This window comes from Quercus suber, unplaced genomic scaffold, assembly GCF_002906115.3.
Source record: "Quercus suber isolate HL8 unplaced genomic scaffold, Cork oak 2.0 scaffold_128, whole genome shotgun sequence".
Lineage (NCBI taxonomy): Eukaryota > Viridiplantae > Streptophyta > Magnoliopsida > Fagales > Fagaceae > Quercus > Quercus suber.
In genome coordinates, this window is record NW_027069591.1 from 1335509 (window position 1) to 1350847 (window position 15339).

Consider the following 15339-nt stretch of genomic DNA (forward strand, 5'->3'; position numbering starts at 1 on the left):
GTTCTAAGATTGCTCTACCTCTAGATTTACTAGATTCTCTTTCATCATGGGACTTTAGTCCAGCAACCCAGACAAAAGGTTGTATAAAAACTATTGTCGACGACTCAACAATTTAAATGCGTATGCTTGTATCTAGTGATGTATAGGAAATAGTTCCTATACTTGCTGTGTTTATGCACCATCTTCATCCCTTCACCTAAGTTGCCCTGTTTTTTTATAGGAAGACTAAGAATTTTATTCAGATGGAGAAATAAAAACTACATCCAAGAGAAGAGCTTGTTCTAGAAAACAAGGACTCTTCAATCCAAGTGGAAAAATCATCTATGCCTAAAGCCTGGTTTTAATGGATCACGAACCCTCTAATTTATCATGACTGGTGAAAAGTAGCTGTCAGTGTAGAATGCCCTACCTTGGTGCAGTTTCACCATTTATTCTTCCATCTAGTGGTGCTTATATGACCGATTTATGTTGGTCCATCACGTAAAATCACCCTTTACCCAAGTTACATCTACTCAACAACATGTCTGGTATATTCCAATTTGTCATTGTAAACTATGCTTATCCACAAGGGAGAAAGAGAGAGAGCATCATATGATATGGCAATATAGGGAGAACCGAGTCCCGAGAACAAGGTGTAGTGAAATAATAAAATGTGCTATCAAGGAAGTTCGGGGTTCAACTCACCTAAATGCAGAATTTGTGGAAATTATAGGATAAGAAATGTCATATATTATGCATTGATTAAAAAAAAAAAAAAAAAAACAGTTTCTCTCATAAAAATATATAATAATAATAATCATTATCATCATAATAATAAACAGCGGTGTCAGATATTATGCAGGATCATTCATGAAAAATGATTTATCACAATGGCAAATGCAAGAGAAAGAGATAGAACGTCCTACTTTGGTGCAGTCTCGCCATTTATGCTTCCATATAGTGGTGCTTATATGACAGATTTATGTTGGTCCATCACATAAAATCACCCTTTACCCAAGTTACATCTACTCAACAATATGTCTGGTATATTCCAATTTGTCATTGTAAACTATGCTTATCCACAAGGATGAGAGAGAAAGAGAGCATCATATGATATGGCATTATAGGGAAAACCGAGTCCCGAGAACCAGGTGTGGTGAAATAATAAAATGTGCTATCAAGGAAGTTCGGGGTTCAACTCACCTAAATGCAGAAATTGTGGAAATTATAGGATAAGAAATGCCATATGTTATGCATTGATTAAAATAAAAAAATAAAATAAAAAAACAGTTTCTCTCATATAAATATATAATAATAATAATAATAATCATAAAAATAAACAGCAGTGTCAGATATTATGCAGGATCATTTATGAAAAATGATTTATCACAATGGCAAACGCAAGAGAAAGAGATAAACCCATCATATGCCCGAATTCTTCATATTTTTACTTCAAGGAAGCTAGTAGGGGACCCATGCCATCATATGCCTATTTCACTTCACATCTTTATTTCAAGGTGAGATTGGAGGATGATGTTGGCAACGAAGTGAGGTATACTAAAAATAGATAAATTCCCCTGTTAGATAGTAGGGAGTAGACATTGAATTTGTTTATCCTAAGTCGGAACAACACTTAAGGCTACTCTTAGTTAAATTCAGATCCATCTCTTTTAGTCAGTCCAACAAGCATTTCAGGCACGGTGAGAATTCTATGACTTTATTACCATAATACAATGGGCATTAGCATAGTTGGCTCAGCTAGCTGCTGGTGCAAGACACACTGGCTCCGGAGCCACCTCAGCTCCTGAATATCCATTGCCAGCTTGTTGAAGCTTGATGTCCAATCCCCACAGGGCAGCGGATTTGACATCATCTTGAGTCATCATTTTTGAGAACTCCTCGTAGTCGTAATTCAATAAGGCTTTTCCTCCAAACTCTTTGGGAAGATTTTGCTCATCGAAGTATGTCCTCATGAGCTCCACGCTATCTTTATTTTTAGGGTAAACAAACTTCACTTTCTGGAATGTCTTTGCATCCAAGAAATACTTAACAATCTGTATTGGAAGTAGAACACATTATATATCCTAAAAGAAGAATTGTACATAAAGGAACAAACAAAAAGAAAAAGGGAGAAGGTGATTGGAATATAGAGAAATCTTGGTTAAATTCTCTCATTTTTCTGGGTGATTCATCAAGATTATTTCAGCAAGTTTACCTAAGGTTGTGGAAAGCACCATGCAATGTTAGTCACACATCGTAGGAGCTGCTAGTGCATAGAAGCATCAATTCATAGGATTACAATATTTTAAGCTACTTGGTCTAAACAGGGCATCCATCTATCCAACAAGCAACAATCATATGTTGCTCTTATCTTCAAGCGTATATTAGTGGTGAGGACACCAAACCCACAAATCAACATTCTAAAAAAGAGGACTCTTGGTTCAAATAATCTTGTGCAGGAGGGAGTATAAACGGGTTTCTAGCTGTGGTGCAAGTACTTTAGTCAACTATTTTGCTATATTCAACTTATTTCTGCTAACATCAACTATGAGCCTCTTCTGGACAGAGAGCACATGAAAAATGGTCCATATTTGTTTTATTCTTTAGTTACTACTCGTTCATTTGAGTAATTTCAATTCTAGTGATCATTATGCTATTTATTGATGAAGCAGAGTGCAATCAGGGAGGGTTAAACTCAAACCTTCCAGAATGCTTCAAAAATCCGTGGGGGATTGTAGAGAAATGCTATGGCGAGCCTCTCAGGGTAGTGGTTCTGCAAAATATTGATAGTCTCTCGAGCAGATTTGATGGGCACATTGTTGGTTATTGACCACCCAGTGAAGTCAATCAACCATGACATTTGTTCTTGACCCTCTGGAAGGTTAAGGATAGCGTTCTCTAAGAGATACACTAGATGTCGCATCTGATTATCCAGAGATGTAGTGTTCTGCAGCATTTGGAGAGACATTAATTTCAAAAACTAGTAAACACAAGCTATATCTGTGCTAGCTAAATAAATACTACCTGCATTCCAGGCCTTAGTATAAGAACACTCCTCCCATTTCGGTCATGAAAATTTGCTCTGTATATTTTTCCAGTCTCACCTTCAATTGCAACTTCATTCTGGCAACAAAATCATTATATATAGTGATTTTCAATTGAACTATTATCAGAATTAATTTCTGGCTTTTGTAAGCACTACTGAACATGTGAAAATCAAACCCAACATACCCATCGAATTTCCTCAGGTTTAAAGGTTGATCTCCATTTGAGTGTTTCTTCCAACATTTTTTTTGATTTCTCTACATTCCAGTTCCTAGCTTCCAAATATCTCCTAAAGCATGCATTGGTACAAAACTGTAAATTGCGACCAGATTGAGGTCCAATTGCATCCTTAAGTTCATTGACCTGCATGCAAATTAATAATGACATCTACTATTTTCGAAGCTGAACTGAAAAATCTTATTTCTGTGGAACTGTAAAAGTAAAAATCAATTATGACAGAGGAGATCCTTTATCACAAAAACTGTTTCTATATATCAACTGGACACCAAAAAGAGCTATGCCATAGATAAAGTTCAATCATGAAGAAGAACCCGTCTAGTGCCTAACCCAAGTGTCTGGGATTAGATCAGTTGAGTTAGGCTATTTGATAGATTTTCTACCAATGGACATGATGGCTAGCAGGTGCAGAGCCATTGTACTTTAAAAAATGAAAGGAGCTTAACATGGTCAAATGAATTATTGTCTTCACAATCTCTGCAACTTCCAATTTATCATTACCTTTAACTCAGCCTGATGTGGATCATTCTCCTGATCATGATGAGAATTAGTCCAACGGCTAAACATGGTCACTGCCTCTCCAGTAGTCTAATACCACAATTTGGCAACCAAGTTTAACCTACAACATCAAACATCACATAAGAACATTCAAATATGTATGTGTGTGTATTCTGTACCAGCTTTTACAGGAAAATGGCCACTCAACAATCTGGCAAACAGGGTGAGAAAGGCATGTATCCGTGATAGATAAAAACGACCTCTTCTTTTTCTTTTTTAAATACAACATTAGAAATCCATTGTATATTATCAGATATCTAGACCAAATTCTGTGTTCATCTTAAGTACCAACCCCCATTGACCCAAGTGATTATATATATAAGAATTACTAAAACAACAATAATGACAATAAATTGTTATGAATATTATTAATATACTGTCCAAGTTTATTTTACATCAACAGATGAAGCATGAGTCATATAGGCATATATCCCCTCCCCCCAGAAAAATTAAAATTGCAATTGGACTTGTGTTAATATTCTCAAATTGAAACCATACAAATAAAATCAATCACCTTAAGATGTTTTAATTCCAATTATACAGCTCTAAACTCAAACCTGAAGAACTAAGTTTTCATTCCTCTACTCCTTTCTCACAAACTCCATTTATTTCCCTTAATTTTAGGTGGGAGGTATTTCATATTTCAAGATTAATAAAAATTTCTTGAGCTTTCTTTTTCTTTTTTTATCTCCAAACAAGTAACAAACTAACAACAACAACAACAATAATAATAATAAATGGGAAAAAAAAAAAAAAACAACAACATCAACATCAAGATCTCAAAGTATTTCCAAGAGCAATCACTTGAGCTTTTCGTACCAAATTAATTTATTAATAACCCAAAAAAAAAAAAAAAAGACCCATCCGCTAATTCAAAAGACAGTAATTTGATCACAAAAAATAATATATTTGGACATAAAACATGCACATTTCAAAGAGAGAAAAATGCATATGAACTCACACAAAAGCTGAAGAAACTAGACGCACCTCCTACTCCACCACAAGAGAGAGATGGGTTATCTAGACTTGTGAGTCTTCTTCACGGAAATAACATGTATTCTATGATTAGAGTGGACCAGGTAGCAGTGAGAGAAGGAAAACTGTGTGAAATGAAAAGAGGGTGGGTTGGAGTTTCTGTTGTCTTTTTGTGGCAGACCCTGATATTTATTGGGTTCTAAACCAGTCCTAGTAGTGGCAAACTAGCCACAGCAATAGAGCATTAGTATGGTATCCGTACGATGCGCTGACAAGTGAAATGTTAAAGCCACCTACTGTTCTGCTTTTTTTGGCTAGTGACAGGCACGACAAAACCGACCCTCCTCCAGTGGAACGAGGGAACTGTAATATAAAGCAAGAGTAACGTGACGTGAGATGGACTAAATTTGGTACAATTCCGTATATAATTTACTATGTGATGAGTTGTAATTGATAAAAATATTATAATAATTTATGTAAAAATATATTTTTACCAATTATAATTCACCATATAATGAATTATAGCATAAAATTATGCCGTGTTTAATGTTTTCTTTAGCATTACTCATAAAGTAAAGTAGATAGGTCTGAATGATTGAATCAGATCTATTTTGCTAGAGAAAGAGAGATTTTACTTTTCCATTCACTTTTTACTGCACGTGCTGTACCAACTTTGAGTCACACGTGTGGTTTAGAGAATCTCAATGGGATTGGTTTTGGTTTTGCTGTCTGAAATGACAGGAAAGCCAGCCAGACTAATTCCAGTAATATTGGAGTTTAAACGAGACTGGCCCGACCAATTCTATTTTTTACTTTTAGGGAAATGGCATGCATGTACTTTTAATTATTTTTTATATTCACATTGATTTCCAAAAGTAAATGATAAGGTCATCTCATACCCAAAAAAAAAAAAAAAAAAAAAAAAAAAATACCATGAAAACCCTAAGTTTTGTGTAAAGGAAAGCTCCTCAAAGATCTCACAAGAGATTCACACAAAACCGCAATGTATGAGCAACAATACAATATGGACAACCTTCAAAAACGTGACTAGGGTTTTGTTTATATACCTAGGGTAAAAACATAAAACCCTAAACGTTTAATGAAGTAGGGCTGAGTTGGAAATTCTGCAGAAAATTCAACCTGTGCGATTTTCGATCGATCGAGCCAGGCCGAAAGTCCCAAGTACTTCTGCAGCCACTCGATTCCAACTTTACAATATTAAACCATCTTTGAGCAAGTCTAAATAAGACTAAATACAATGTTTTGATCATGGTTTGCCAACATTACAAATTAGAGTTCTAAATACATAAAATCCTAAGACCTTAGAACCTAACAATGGCTTCCACAAATTCCCTCATGTAGCTCTTCAAGAATTAGCTATGATGCTTCAGGATGTACACACAGCAAGTATGGCCCTGAAAAGGAGTGCTTGTATAACTTTTGGTCCTCGGATAGCCAAAATTGAGGAGCCTTTCTTCGCACTTTTTCCGCTTCTGACTTCTTCTCGGGCAAGATGTCTTCCTTAAGAAATAACACTATAGGATCCATCCAGCTCAGCCCTACCTTGATTTGATGGATCTGGACCATACTTTTCTCACCACAGCAGGCTTGTACAAGTCCTCAATAAGTATGACCCGAGGCAAATCTTGTGCCGAGGAGGTTGTAAGAGTAGCTAGGGAATCTGCATGTGTATTTCCACTTCTATGGATATGTATCAAACTAAAACATTCAAACCTTGACTGCAAGTGCTTAACCTGACTTAAATATTCTTGCATTCTCACGTCCTTAGCTTCTAAGTCTCCCTTCATTTGGCCTACAACCAATCTTGAATCCGAGAATATCTCTATTGCATTTCCACCCATTTTTTGCATCATGGCCATTCCCATCAATAGAGCCTCATATTCAGCCTCATTGTTTGTGGCTGGGAAGTCCAGTTTCAATGATTTCTCAATAGCAATCTTCTTGGGGGATTCCAGAACTAGTCCGACTCCAAATCCCCTCTAATTTGTTGCACCATCAACGTATATTCTCTAGGATAAAGTATCTTGTAGGGAGATCATGCCAACTGATTTTCCATCCATGCCTCGCTTCTCTGCTTCTACTTCCAATGGGGATTCAACAAACTCGGCTACCAGATCTGTGAGGACTTGACCCTTGATAGAGGTACGAGGCATGTATTTTATGTCAAAAGCTCCTAGGATTGTGCCCCATTTAGCAATCCTCCCTATGTAATCCGCACTTCGGAGTAGAGCTCTAAGTAGAAACTGAGTTAGGACAACAACTATGTGTGCCTGAAAGTAATGGGGGAGTTTACGTGTAGCATGTGCCACCGCCAGAATGACCTTTTCTAGTGGTGAGTAACAGACTTTGGCCTTATGTAGTGACTTGCTCACATAATAAACTGGCCTCTGTACACTGCTATCAACCCGTATCATCACCAAGCTTACCGCATGAGAGGCCACTGTAATGTAGGCAAACAAAACTTCATCCACCTTGGGCCTCAACATAATGGGTGGCTGAGAAAGATACTCTTTCAATTGCTAGAAAGCCAGGACACACTCCTCGGTCCATTCAAATCCCTTCCATTTGTTCAACAACTAAAAGAAAGGCCTACACCTGTCTGCTGACTAAGAGATGAATAGGTTTAGAGCAGCGGTTATCCCTATTAGCTTTTGGACCTTTTTGGGATTTCGAGGTGGTTGCAGATTGTTAACGGCCTTAATCTAGTTAGGGTTGACTTCAATTCTGCAGTGTGCAGTGTGTGACCATGTAGTCTAAGAACTTCCTTGATCCGACACCAAAAGAACACTTAGAAGCATTAAGTCGCAGTTTATGTCTCCTTAAAATTTCAAAAATGTTCCCGAGGTCTCCTACATGCTCGGATGCCACCTTACTCTTCACCACCATATCGTTTGTATAGACCTCAATACTTTTGCCTAACTATGATTTAAACATCTTAGTCACCATCCTTTGATAGGTAGACCCCGCATTTTTTAAACTAAAGGGCATCACTTTGTAGTGGTAGTTTCTAGTGAGAGTGACGAAAGTTGTCTTTTCTTGATTACCCAGGGCTAGTGGTATCCTTGAAAGGCATCCAAGAAGCTCATCCAAGGATGGCCTATAGTTGCATCCACTAGCTGGCCTATCCTAAGCATAGGGAAGAGATCCTTTAGGCAAGTCTTATTTAGATCTGTGAAGTCCACACACACTCATCACTTCCCATTCTTCTTCTTCACCACCACAATATTGGCCAACCACTTAGGGTAGAATACCTCCTTGATAGCCCTTGCTTACTTAAGTTTTATCATCTCGTCTCTAACAACATCAGAATGATCCTTGGATGAGCGCCGAGGTGGTTGCTTTCTGGGGTTGACGGATGGATTGACGTTCAAATAATGGTAGATGAAACTCGAATCCATCCCCGGAGCCTCATAGGCATTCCAAGCGAACACATTAATGTTCCTCTTGAGAAACTCTACTAACTCCTCATTCTCCTGAGGCGGTAGCTGAGCTCCGACTTGGAAAAACTTCTCTAGAATATCACCTATAGCAAATTTCTCTAAGTCTTCACATTTTGCATCCTCAGTTGGCCCATCTATAGGTAACATTGGAAACTTTAACTGCTATAAACCTTTCTCAGCAGAGGTTGAGGACTCAGCTGTAAGCTGATATAATATGGCAGCCACCATGCACTGTCTAGTCGTGGATTGACTTCCAACAATCTCCTTAATCTGGCCCCCCGACGGATATTTCACCTTTTGGTGCAGAGTAGAAGAGACGGCTCCTAAGGCATGAAGCCAGGGCCTGACCACAATGGTTGTGTAGAGGGAACAAGCATCCACCACGATGAAGTCCACTTCTACCACTTCTGAACCAGCCTGTACAAGTAGTGTAATCTGACCCTTTAGAATGACAACCTTCCCATCAAAACTCACCAAAGGAGAATCATCGGCTGTTAAGTCTTTGGGTCTCAAATTCAGCCCCTTGTACAAGTCGGGGTACATAATCTCAGCACTACTACCCTGGTCCACCATCACCCGCTTCGCGTCATACCCCCCAATCCTGAGTGTAACCATCAAAGCATCATCATGGGCTGTATGTTTCTAGTCCTATCCTCGTTTTAAAAACTTAGTGTCGGTTTGATATCCATTCTCGCCTTCTTCGGTTTTGGATTAATGTCCTCGGTGCATAGCCGAGCCACAGACATCATTCTAGAGGGATAAGAACTGATCTTTCCTAGAGCAGTAAAGATGACATTTATCGTTCCTAAAGGAGGTCTTGAAGAAGCATCCCTTCGGGGTTCTTAATTTTCCTTCTCAGACCAGTTGGTCCAGATGATCCCACAAATTTCTATAGTCCTCTGTAGTGTGTCCGTGGTCAGGGGCGTAGCCAGGAATTTTTACATTGGGGGGCCGATTCGAGCCATGAAGGTTGAAATCGACGATGACGAGTATCATCGTTGTATGGATAGTCTATATTTTTAGGTTGATATGGACCTTTTTTGAGATAAGCTTTTCGAATTTCATCTTGTTTGTTGATAGGGAATTCACATATTTGTTTACGTGATCCTGGATCACGATCTATCTCTTCAAATTGAAGTTGTGGACATTTGGAGGGATGTTCATCAGGCATTGAAGTATTAACATTTTTTTCTACAGCCACAGGTGTCCTAATTTCTGAATTGCTAACATCTTTTTTCTTAAAGAATGCATCAATTGTTTTTCATTTGCTCATAATTCTTTTAACTTTAAGAATATAACTCAAAAATTAACCTTAAAAGAATTTTAAAAAATAAAATTTTAATTATAAATTTTTACTTAGTTATATGAATGTTATTCATGCTCAACAAAAAAACAAAATTTTCACTATAATTTAAACAATTAACCCATTTTTAATACAACTTTAATTAATAATAATCCCTCAAATAAAAACAAAAATAATTTAATTAATTTGTCTATTATAATGTATTGGTTAATTTAATTATATAGCTTTAATTATTTTTATTTAGCGTAACAATAAACTATATTACTTTAATTTATTTGTCATTAATTATACTACTTTAATTTGTTATATTGTTTAGCCCCTTGTACATATTATACTAAAAGAGCCGAACATTATACATTCTATGTGTAGCACAATAATTAAAGCAGTGTAATGTGCTGCACATTACATTGCTTTAATTATTATTTACCCGGCCCCACGAGCCCATCTACATCTACTCCCTCCCCACCCCACGGTCCAACAAACAAGCACAACATGTGCCCCAATCACAATAGCTAGCTGCAATCAGAAAATTTCACAATACCAATCACAAATCACAACACACATTGTACTAAATGACAATCAATATCTCACCAACACCAAGACAAACACACTGACCCACACAACACCAACGGATAAGAAATAAGATAAAGCCAAATTTAAAAAGACAAAAACAGGAAAAAAGTAAAATGGCCAGCCAATCAGAGATGAGAGACCCACAGTTCAAAAGAGAGAGAGATTGAGATAGGCTATTAAAGAATAAAGAGATGGACGTTCATTTCATTTTTTTCATTTTAGAGTGAGATAAAGAGAGAGAGACTGAGAGAAAGACTGAGAGAGAAACCTTGAGGGAGGGCAGGACTCCGGAGCAGAGGCAGAGCGATCGAAGGCCGGAGCAGAGGCAGAGCGATCGGAGATCTGCGATCTGCGATCTGCGAAAATTTCAGTTCATTTTTCTCATTTCAGTGAGATAAAGAGAGAGAGACTGAGAGAGAGTCAGAGAAAAAGAGAAAAATACCTTGAGGGAGGGCCAGAGGGAGCACCGAGCATAGAGCACTGGAGCAGAGGCAGAGCTCCGATCTACGATCTGCGATGAGGGGTGAGCGACGATGACGAGGAGTGAGCTGCGGCGATGACGATGGCGACGTGACCGTGGGTTTGGTTTGCTCTGTATTGGGTTTTTTTTTTTTTTTTTTTTTGATAAACACCTCTGGTTTGCTGGAGTTTGTTTTGGTTTTGCTTTATTTTTTGGTTTGCTGGAGTTTGTTTTCAATGTTTTGGTTTTGCCTGTATATGGGTTTGATTTCTAATTTTCTTTATCATTTTTTTTTTTTTTTGGTTGAGAATCGTGGGCTTGGCTTGCCGTGGGTACTGGGCTTGGCTCTTTACAGTTTTTTTTTTTTTAATTTTTTCAGGTCAGCGTGTTCTTGGGCTGGGAGTGGGCTGGGAGAATAGTGGGCTGAGAGAATAGGTGAGAAATGGGTTGGGGGGGGGGGGCGGTTGTCTAATGTTGGGGGGCCTATTTATTTTTTCTTCATAGGCTAATTGGAATTTTTTTTTTTTTTGCAGGGGCCACGGCCCCCCCAAGCCACTATGTGGCTCCGCCCCTGCATCTAGGCCCATTCTCTCAAAGTGGGAAATTTCTGTGACATGACGTCCCTGTGAGATTGTCCACATTGAAGAGTGGTTCCCTTTCTGAACTTGACCCCGTTAAGAAATCAAGCACAACAAACTAATCTTTCTTACTTTTATTGATCAAGTATTAATATTATTTCTTTTTCTTTTTATTGTTGTTATTAACTCATTTCTGCTGCATTTATATCACTATATTATTTCCTCCTTTACTAAGAAAATGATTTAGTCTTTATTTTTTGGCTAACAGTAAGCATATTCTTCTTATTTTTGTCATATAACACTTGTCTGCCATAACTTTTTTGTAACAGTATCCTCTACCGTGGGCACGTGTCCAAGGTCCCAGCAAAGGGGTTCTAGCTTGTGCACAAGCTAGCTTGGGGTGTGTTGCAGTCAAGCCAGTCCCAACTTTCCTATTCCAAATCTATTGGGTCGTAACGTGGCAGGAGACAGTCCAGCCTATCGTTGCAAAAAATGCCCACCACAAAAGAAAAATCCAAATTCATAATCCAATTAAAATAAATTGTTTGAATACAAATAATTTCTAATTCTAACACAATAAATGAATTAAATTTCGAGTGAAATTTAATAAGTTCGGTAATACCTCAATCAATAATACTTTTAAATTTTTAGTGACAGAGAAAGAGAAATCAAAGTAAATATGAAAGCAAAAACTAACATAAAATAAGTCGGATAGAACTGAGGAATTGACTAAATCTGTTTAAAGCAAATCGAAGAGAACAATTTTGATGAAAGCTTTACTTGAATCTAACTAAAATTTATTTGAATTCCAATATTGAATATTACTAAATTAAATACAAAAATATCTCTCATACTACTTGTCTTTAATAAAAATTCAAGTTGAAAGTTTTACCTTGGCTTACAACAAGTGAGGAGGTAGAGAGATTTGAATCTAGATTCTTCTTATAAAAGAGACTGTACAATACTATTGAACCATAAGACTCTTGCATTAAATATATCATTCATAAGGTTGAAAAATAATAGTATAATTTTAACTTTACATCCACAAAATAGTAGACAATCTATCCTCTCCTTCTTCTTCTTCTTTGATAAATAATACAACTGGATTTAAAATTTATGATGTCCATTCTATAATAATTATTTTTATCATTAAATCAAAACACCAGTAAACTAGTTTTTAGCAAAGATAGCTTGATGCATTTGGGGGTCTAAGGCGAAAAATGAATTGAGGCCTTTTATATATTAAATATGATTTTTTTTTAAAAAATTTAAATTACTTAAACTCTATTCTCTTGTGTTTAGATGCAAAATTATTAATTAACATGAACCATGTAAAATTGTTTTTTGAGAAAACCTATAAACACAAAAAAAAATTTGATAAAACTTTTCACACCTATTAATGTGGCAAATCAGTAGCGATAAGTAAAAAAGCGATGTTAGTTGTGAACTTAGATAAGAACTAGTAAAAGTTTGTCAACTCAACTGTTATGAAAAATGTGAAATTTTTTGTGTATTACTATTTTTTTTAGAAGTGTATATTCACAATATTTTTACAACAAATCCTAAGTATTAACTTGTTACTAGTTTTAATTTGAACTCACCATTAAAATTACATTTTTAACCACCAATAATAGCTAGTAATAACCTATCACTTAAGATTTATTGTGAAACTATTATGAAAAATATTGTGAACGTAGAATTTCTCTTTTGACTAAAAAATATTATTTTATTTATTGGCTAATGCTTGGGCTTAATTAATACAGTGGGGACGCAGGCCCAAATATATATTAAGCCTTGGGTTTTGTCCGAGAAGGCATAATAATCCGAGAATAGATCAATAGTAAGAAAGACGTAATACTTCAAACTTCACAAGCAAACTATGACTGTAGAGACTGGGAGAGGTTGTCCAAGGAGTAATATCCTCTCGGCTAAACGTAACAAAGATCAAGATGTGGCTCCTGTCATTCAGGGTGACATTTTAAGAGGTTCTATTAATAAAGACATGCATTATGAACTTACAGGAAGAATGAGAGCTAGGAAATATCTAAGGGAAAGCTGCTGCCATTGCATTGAATGCTCTACAGTTAACTTTCTGGCTATATTTATGTGGAGAATACTTATGAATAGTGCTGTCTTGGCTACCCCAACTCACAGAGAGCCAAAGAGGGTGTCCGATGGGACAAGCACTCAAGTAGTGGCCTGGATGATTAATAAATGGAGGGTCAAGATCATTCGAAGGGAGATATATAATGTAAGCAACCCCTGAGGAAGAGAGGGGGGGGGGGAGATAGAAAAAAAAACATTGTAGCAATTAAGAACTGAACTTATAATCAAATTTGAGAATCAATATATAAGAATTGACCACCTCGGACTATGTCGAGGACGACTTTCTCTAGTTTAAACTTGTCTATCTTCATTATCTTGTCACCAAGACCTACTTTACTTGTTGTCTGATTCACTAAATCCCAGTTTTCCAACCCACTCTCCACAAATTTATTGTTTTGGGCCTAAGTCCGTCCACCATTTGGGCTAGGGAGCCAAATCTAGTCCTTACAATTAGCGCCGTCTATGGGGATTTAATGAGACATCGCGAGCTCTAAAGCGTCAGGAACAATTATGGGACACGTAAAATGATATTCTCACGTGTGGAGATGAAAGGAACATGTGGGATTTATTTTTCATACATCAAAACCCCATTTTTCTCCTCGAATAGGAAGGGAAAATTGGAGTTTTGAGGGGCTGTTATGGGGATGCAGGCCCAAATATATATTGGGCTTTGGGTCTTGTCCGAGAAGGCATAATGGTCCGAGAATAAATCAATAGCAAGGAAGACAAAATACTTCAAACTTCAAGAGCAAACTATGATTATAGAGGCTGGGAGAGGTTGTCTGAGGAGTAATATCCTCTCGGCTAACAAAGATCAAGACGTGTCTCCTGTCATTCAAGGTGACGTTCCAAGAGGTTCTATCAATAAAGACATGCATTATGAACGTACAAGAAGAATGAGAGCTAGGAAATATCTAAGAGAAAGCTGCTGCCATTGCATTGAATGCTCTGTATCTAACTTTCTAGCTGCATTTATGTGTTGAAGACCCTTGAACAGTGTTGCCTTGGCTACTCCAACTCACAGAGGACCAGAGAGGGTGTCTGATGGGATAAGCACTCAAGTAGTGACCTGGATGATCAACAAATGGAGGGCCAAGATCATTCGAAGGGAGATGTATAATGTAAGAAACCCTTGAGGAAGAGAGGAGGGGAGATAGAGAGAAAAATACGGTAACAATTAAGAACTGAACTTGTAATCAAATTTGAGAATCAATATATAAGAACTGACCTCCTCGGACTGTGCCAATGATGACTTTCTCTAGTTTAAACTTGTCTATCTTCATTCTCTTGTCACCAAGACCTACTTTACTTGTTGTCTGATTCACTAAACCCCAGTTTTCTAACCAACTTTCTACAAATTCATTATTTTGGGTTTTTTGGGCCTAAGTCCATCCACCTTTTGGGTTAGGAAGCCAAATCTGGTCCTTACAAATACTATTACAATGAAAAAAATAGCTCTATTGCTTAAAATGAAAAAGCCTTTTTTACTTAGGGGCCTCAAACAACCGCCTCTCTTGCTTATATGATAGAGCCAATTGTGGTTTTTAGTATAGTCAACCCTTCTATTGAAACTAACCAAAGAAAATGTATAATTAGTTAATAGGAAAAGTTAACAAATGCCCTAAGAGCATTGATTTAACAATTTTTTTTAGAATTTTTTTTATAGGAAAAGAAAAAAAAACAACTTATTTTTTTAATAACTATTTATATTTCCCATAAAAATTATATTAAATTTTTTAAAAAATAATCAATTAATAAATTTTTAAGGACACCGATAACAAAAGAAAGTATAAAATAAAAAAAGTCTAAAATATTAGAGCATTAGCATTGAGGGTTGTAAAACTCCCCAAGTTGCTAAAATAGCCACTAACCGTCTAAAAAGAGCTCCATCCAGGTATGTATACTTAAATTTTTTTACAACATGTGAATAGTAAGTTCTTATATTTAAAACTTACTATTCATGAGTTTGTAAACTAAAATAATATATTTTATTCAATTTTTCTCTCTCGTCCTCTTACTTTGTCTCACTCACTTTATATTTATATTATTATTTGATGAGATGAT

The 15339-nt window shown here is 36.7% G+C and overlaps 2 protein-coding genes and 1 long non-coding RNA gene across 4 annotated transcripts; all 3 read right to left on the minus strand.

Moving 5' to 3' along the window:
• Nucleotides 1-1258: 1258 nt before the first annotated feature.
• Nucleotides 1259-5030, minus strand: LOC112008371 (uncharacterized). Of its 2 annotated transcripts, none has more exons than XM_024040703.2 (6): nucleotides 4807-5030; nucleotides 3763-3880; nucleotides 3211-3387; nucleotides 3004-3102; nucleotides 2681-2926; nucleotides 1259-2033 (listed from the first exon to the last, which is right to left on the minus strand). In XM_024040703.2, exons 2-6 carry the CDS (start codon nucleotides 3826-3828, stop codon nucleotides 1734-1736), a joined length of 888 nt encoding a protein of 295 aa, XP_023896471.1. In that variant the 5' UTR covers nucleotides 3829-3880; nucleotides 4807-5030; the 3' UTR covers nucleotides 1259-1733. The 2 variants fall into 2 exon arrangements, with proteins under 2 accessions (XP_023896471.1, XP_023896470.1); XM_024040702.2 differs by having other exon boundaries at nucleotides 4781-5030.
• A 3054-nt stretch (nucleotides 5031-8084) lies between these two features.
• Nucleotides 8085-8828, minus strand: LOC112013827 (uncharacterized). Its single transcript, XM_024046206.1, has 2 exons — nucleotides 8507-8828; nucleotides 8085-8389 (listed from the first exon to the last, which is right to left on the minus strand). The coding sequence occupies exons 1-2, from the start codon at nucleotides 8826-8828 to the stop codon at nucleotides 8085-8087; spliced, it is 627 nt and encodes a 208-aa protein (XP_023901974.1).
• Nucleotides 8829-10333: 1505 nt separating this feature from the next.
• Nucleotides 10334-10702, minus strand: LOC136068661 (uncharacterized). Its single transcript, XR_010629994.1, has 2 exons — nucleotides 10574-10702; nucleotides 10334-10487 (listed from the first exon to the last, which is right to left on the minus strand). It is a non-coding gene; the product is annotated as an uncharacterized LOC136068661 (long non-coding RNA).
• Nucleotides 10703-15339: the final 4637 nt, after the last annotated feature.

Excerpts from the sequence above, each read along its gene's own strand:
- LOC112013827 (XM_024046206.1), bottom strand. The coding sequence starts at position 8,828 with ATGGTGGACCAGGGTAGTAGTGCTGAGATTATGTACCCCGACTTGTAC. Across the intron at positions 8,390-8,506 it reads GATTAAGGAGATTGTTGGAA|ATGGGCCAACTGAGGATGCA; the intron begins GTCAATCCACGA and ends TGTTACCTATAG.
- LOC112008371 (XM_024040703.2), bottom strand. The coding sequence starts at position 3,828 with ATGTTTAGCCGTTGGACTAATTCTCATCATGATCAGGAGAATGATCCA. Across the intron at positions 3,388-3,762 it reads CACATCAGGCTGAGTTAAAG|GTCAATGAACTTAAGGATGC; the intron begins GTAATGATAAAT and ends ATTTGCATGCAG. Across the intron at positions 2,927-3,003 it reads TACTAAGGCCTGGAATGCAG|AACACTACATCTCTGGATAA; the intron begins GTAGTATTTATT and ends CAAATGCTGCAG.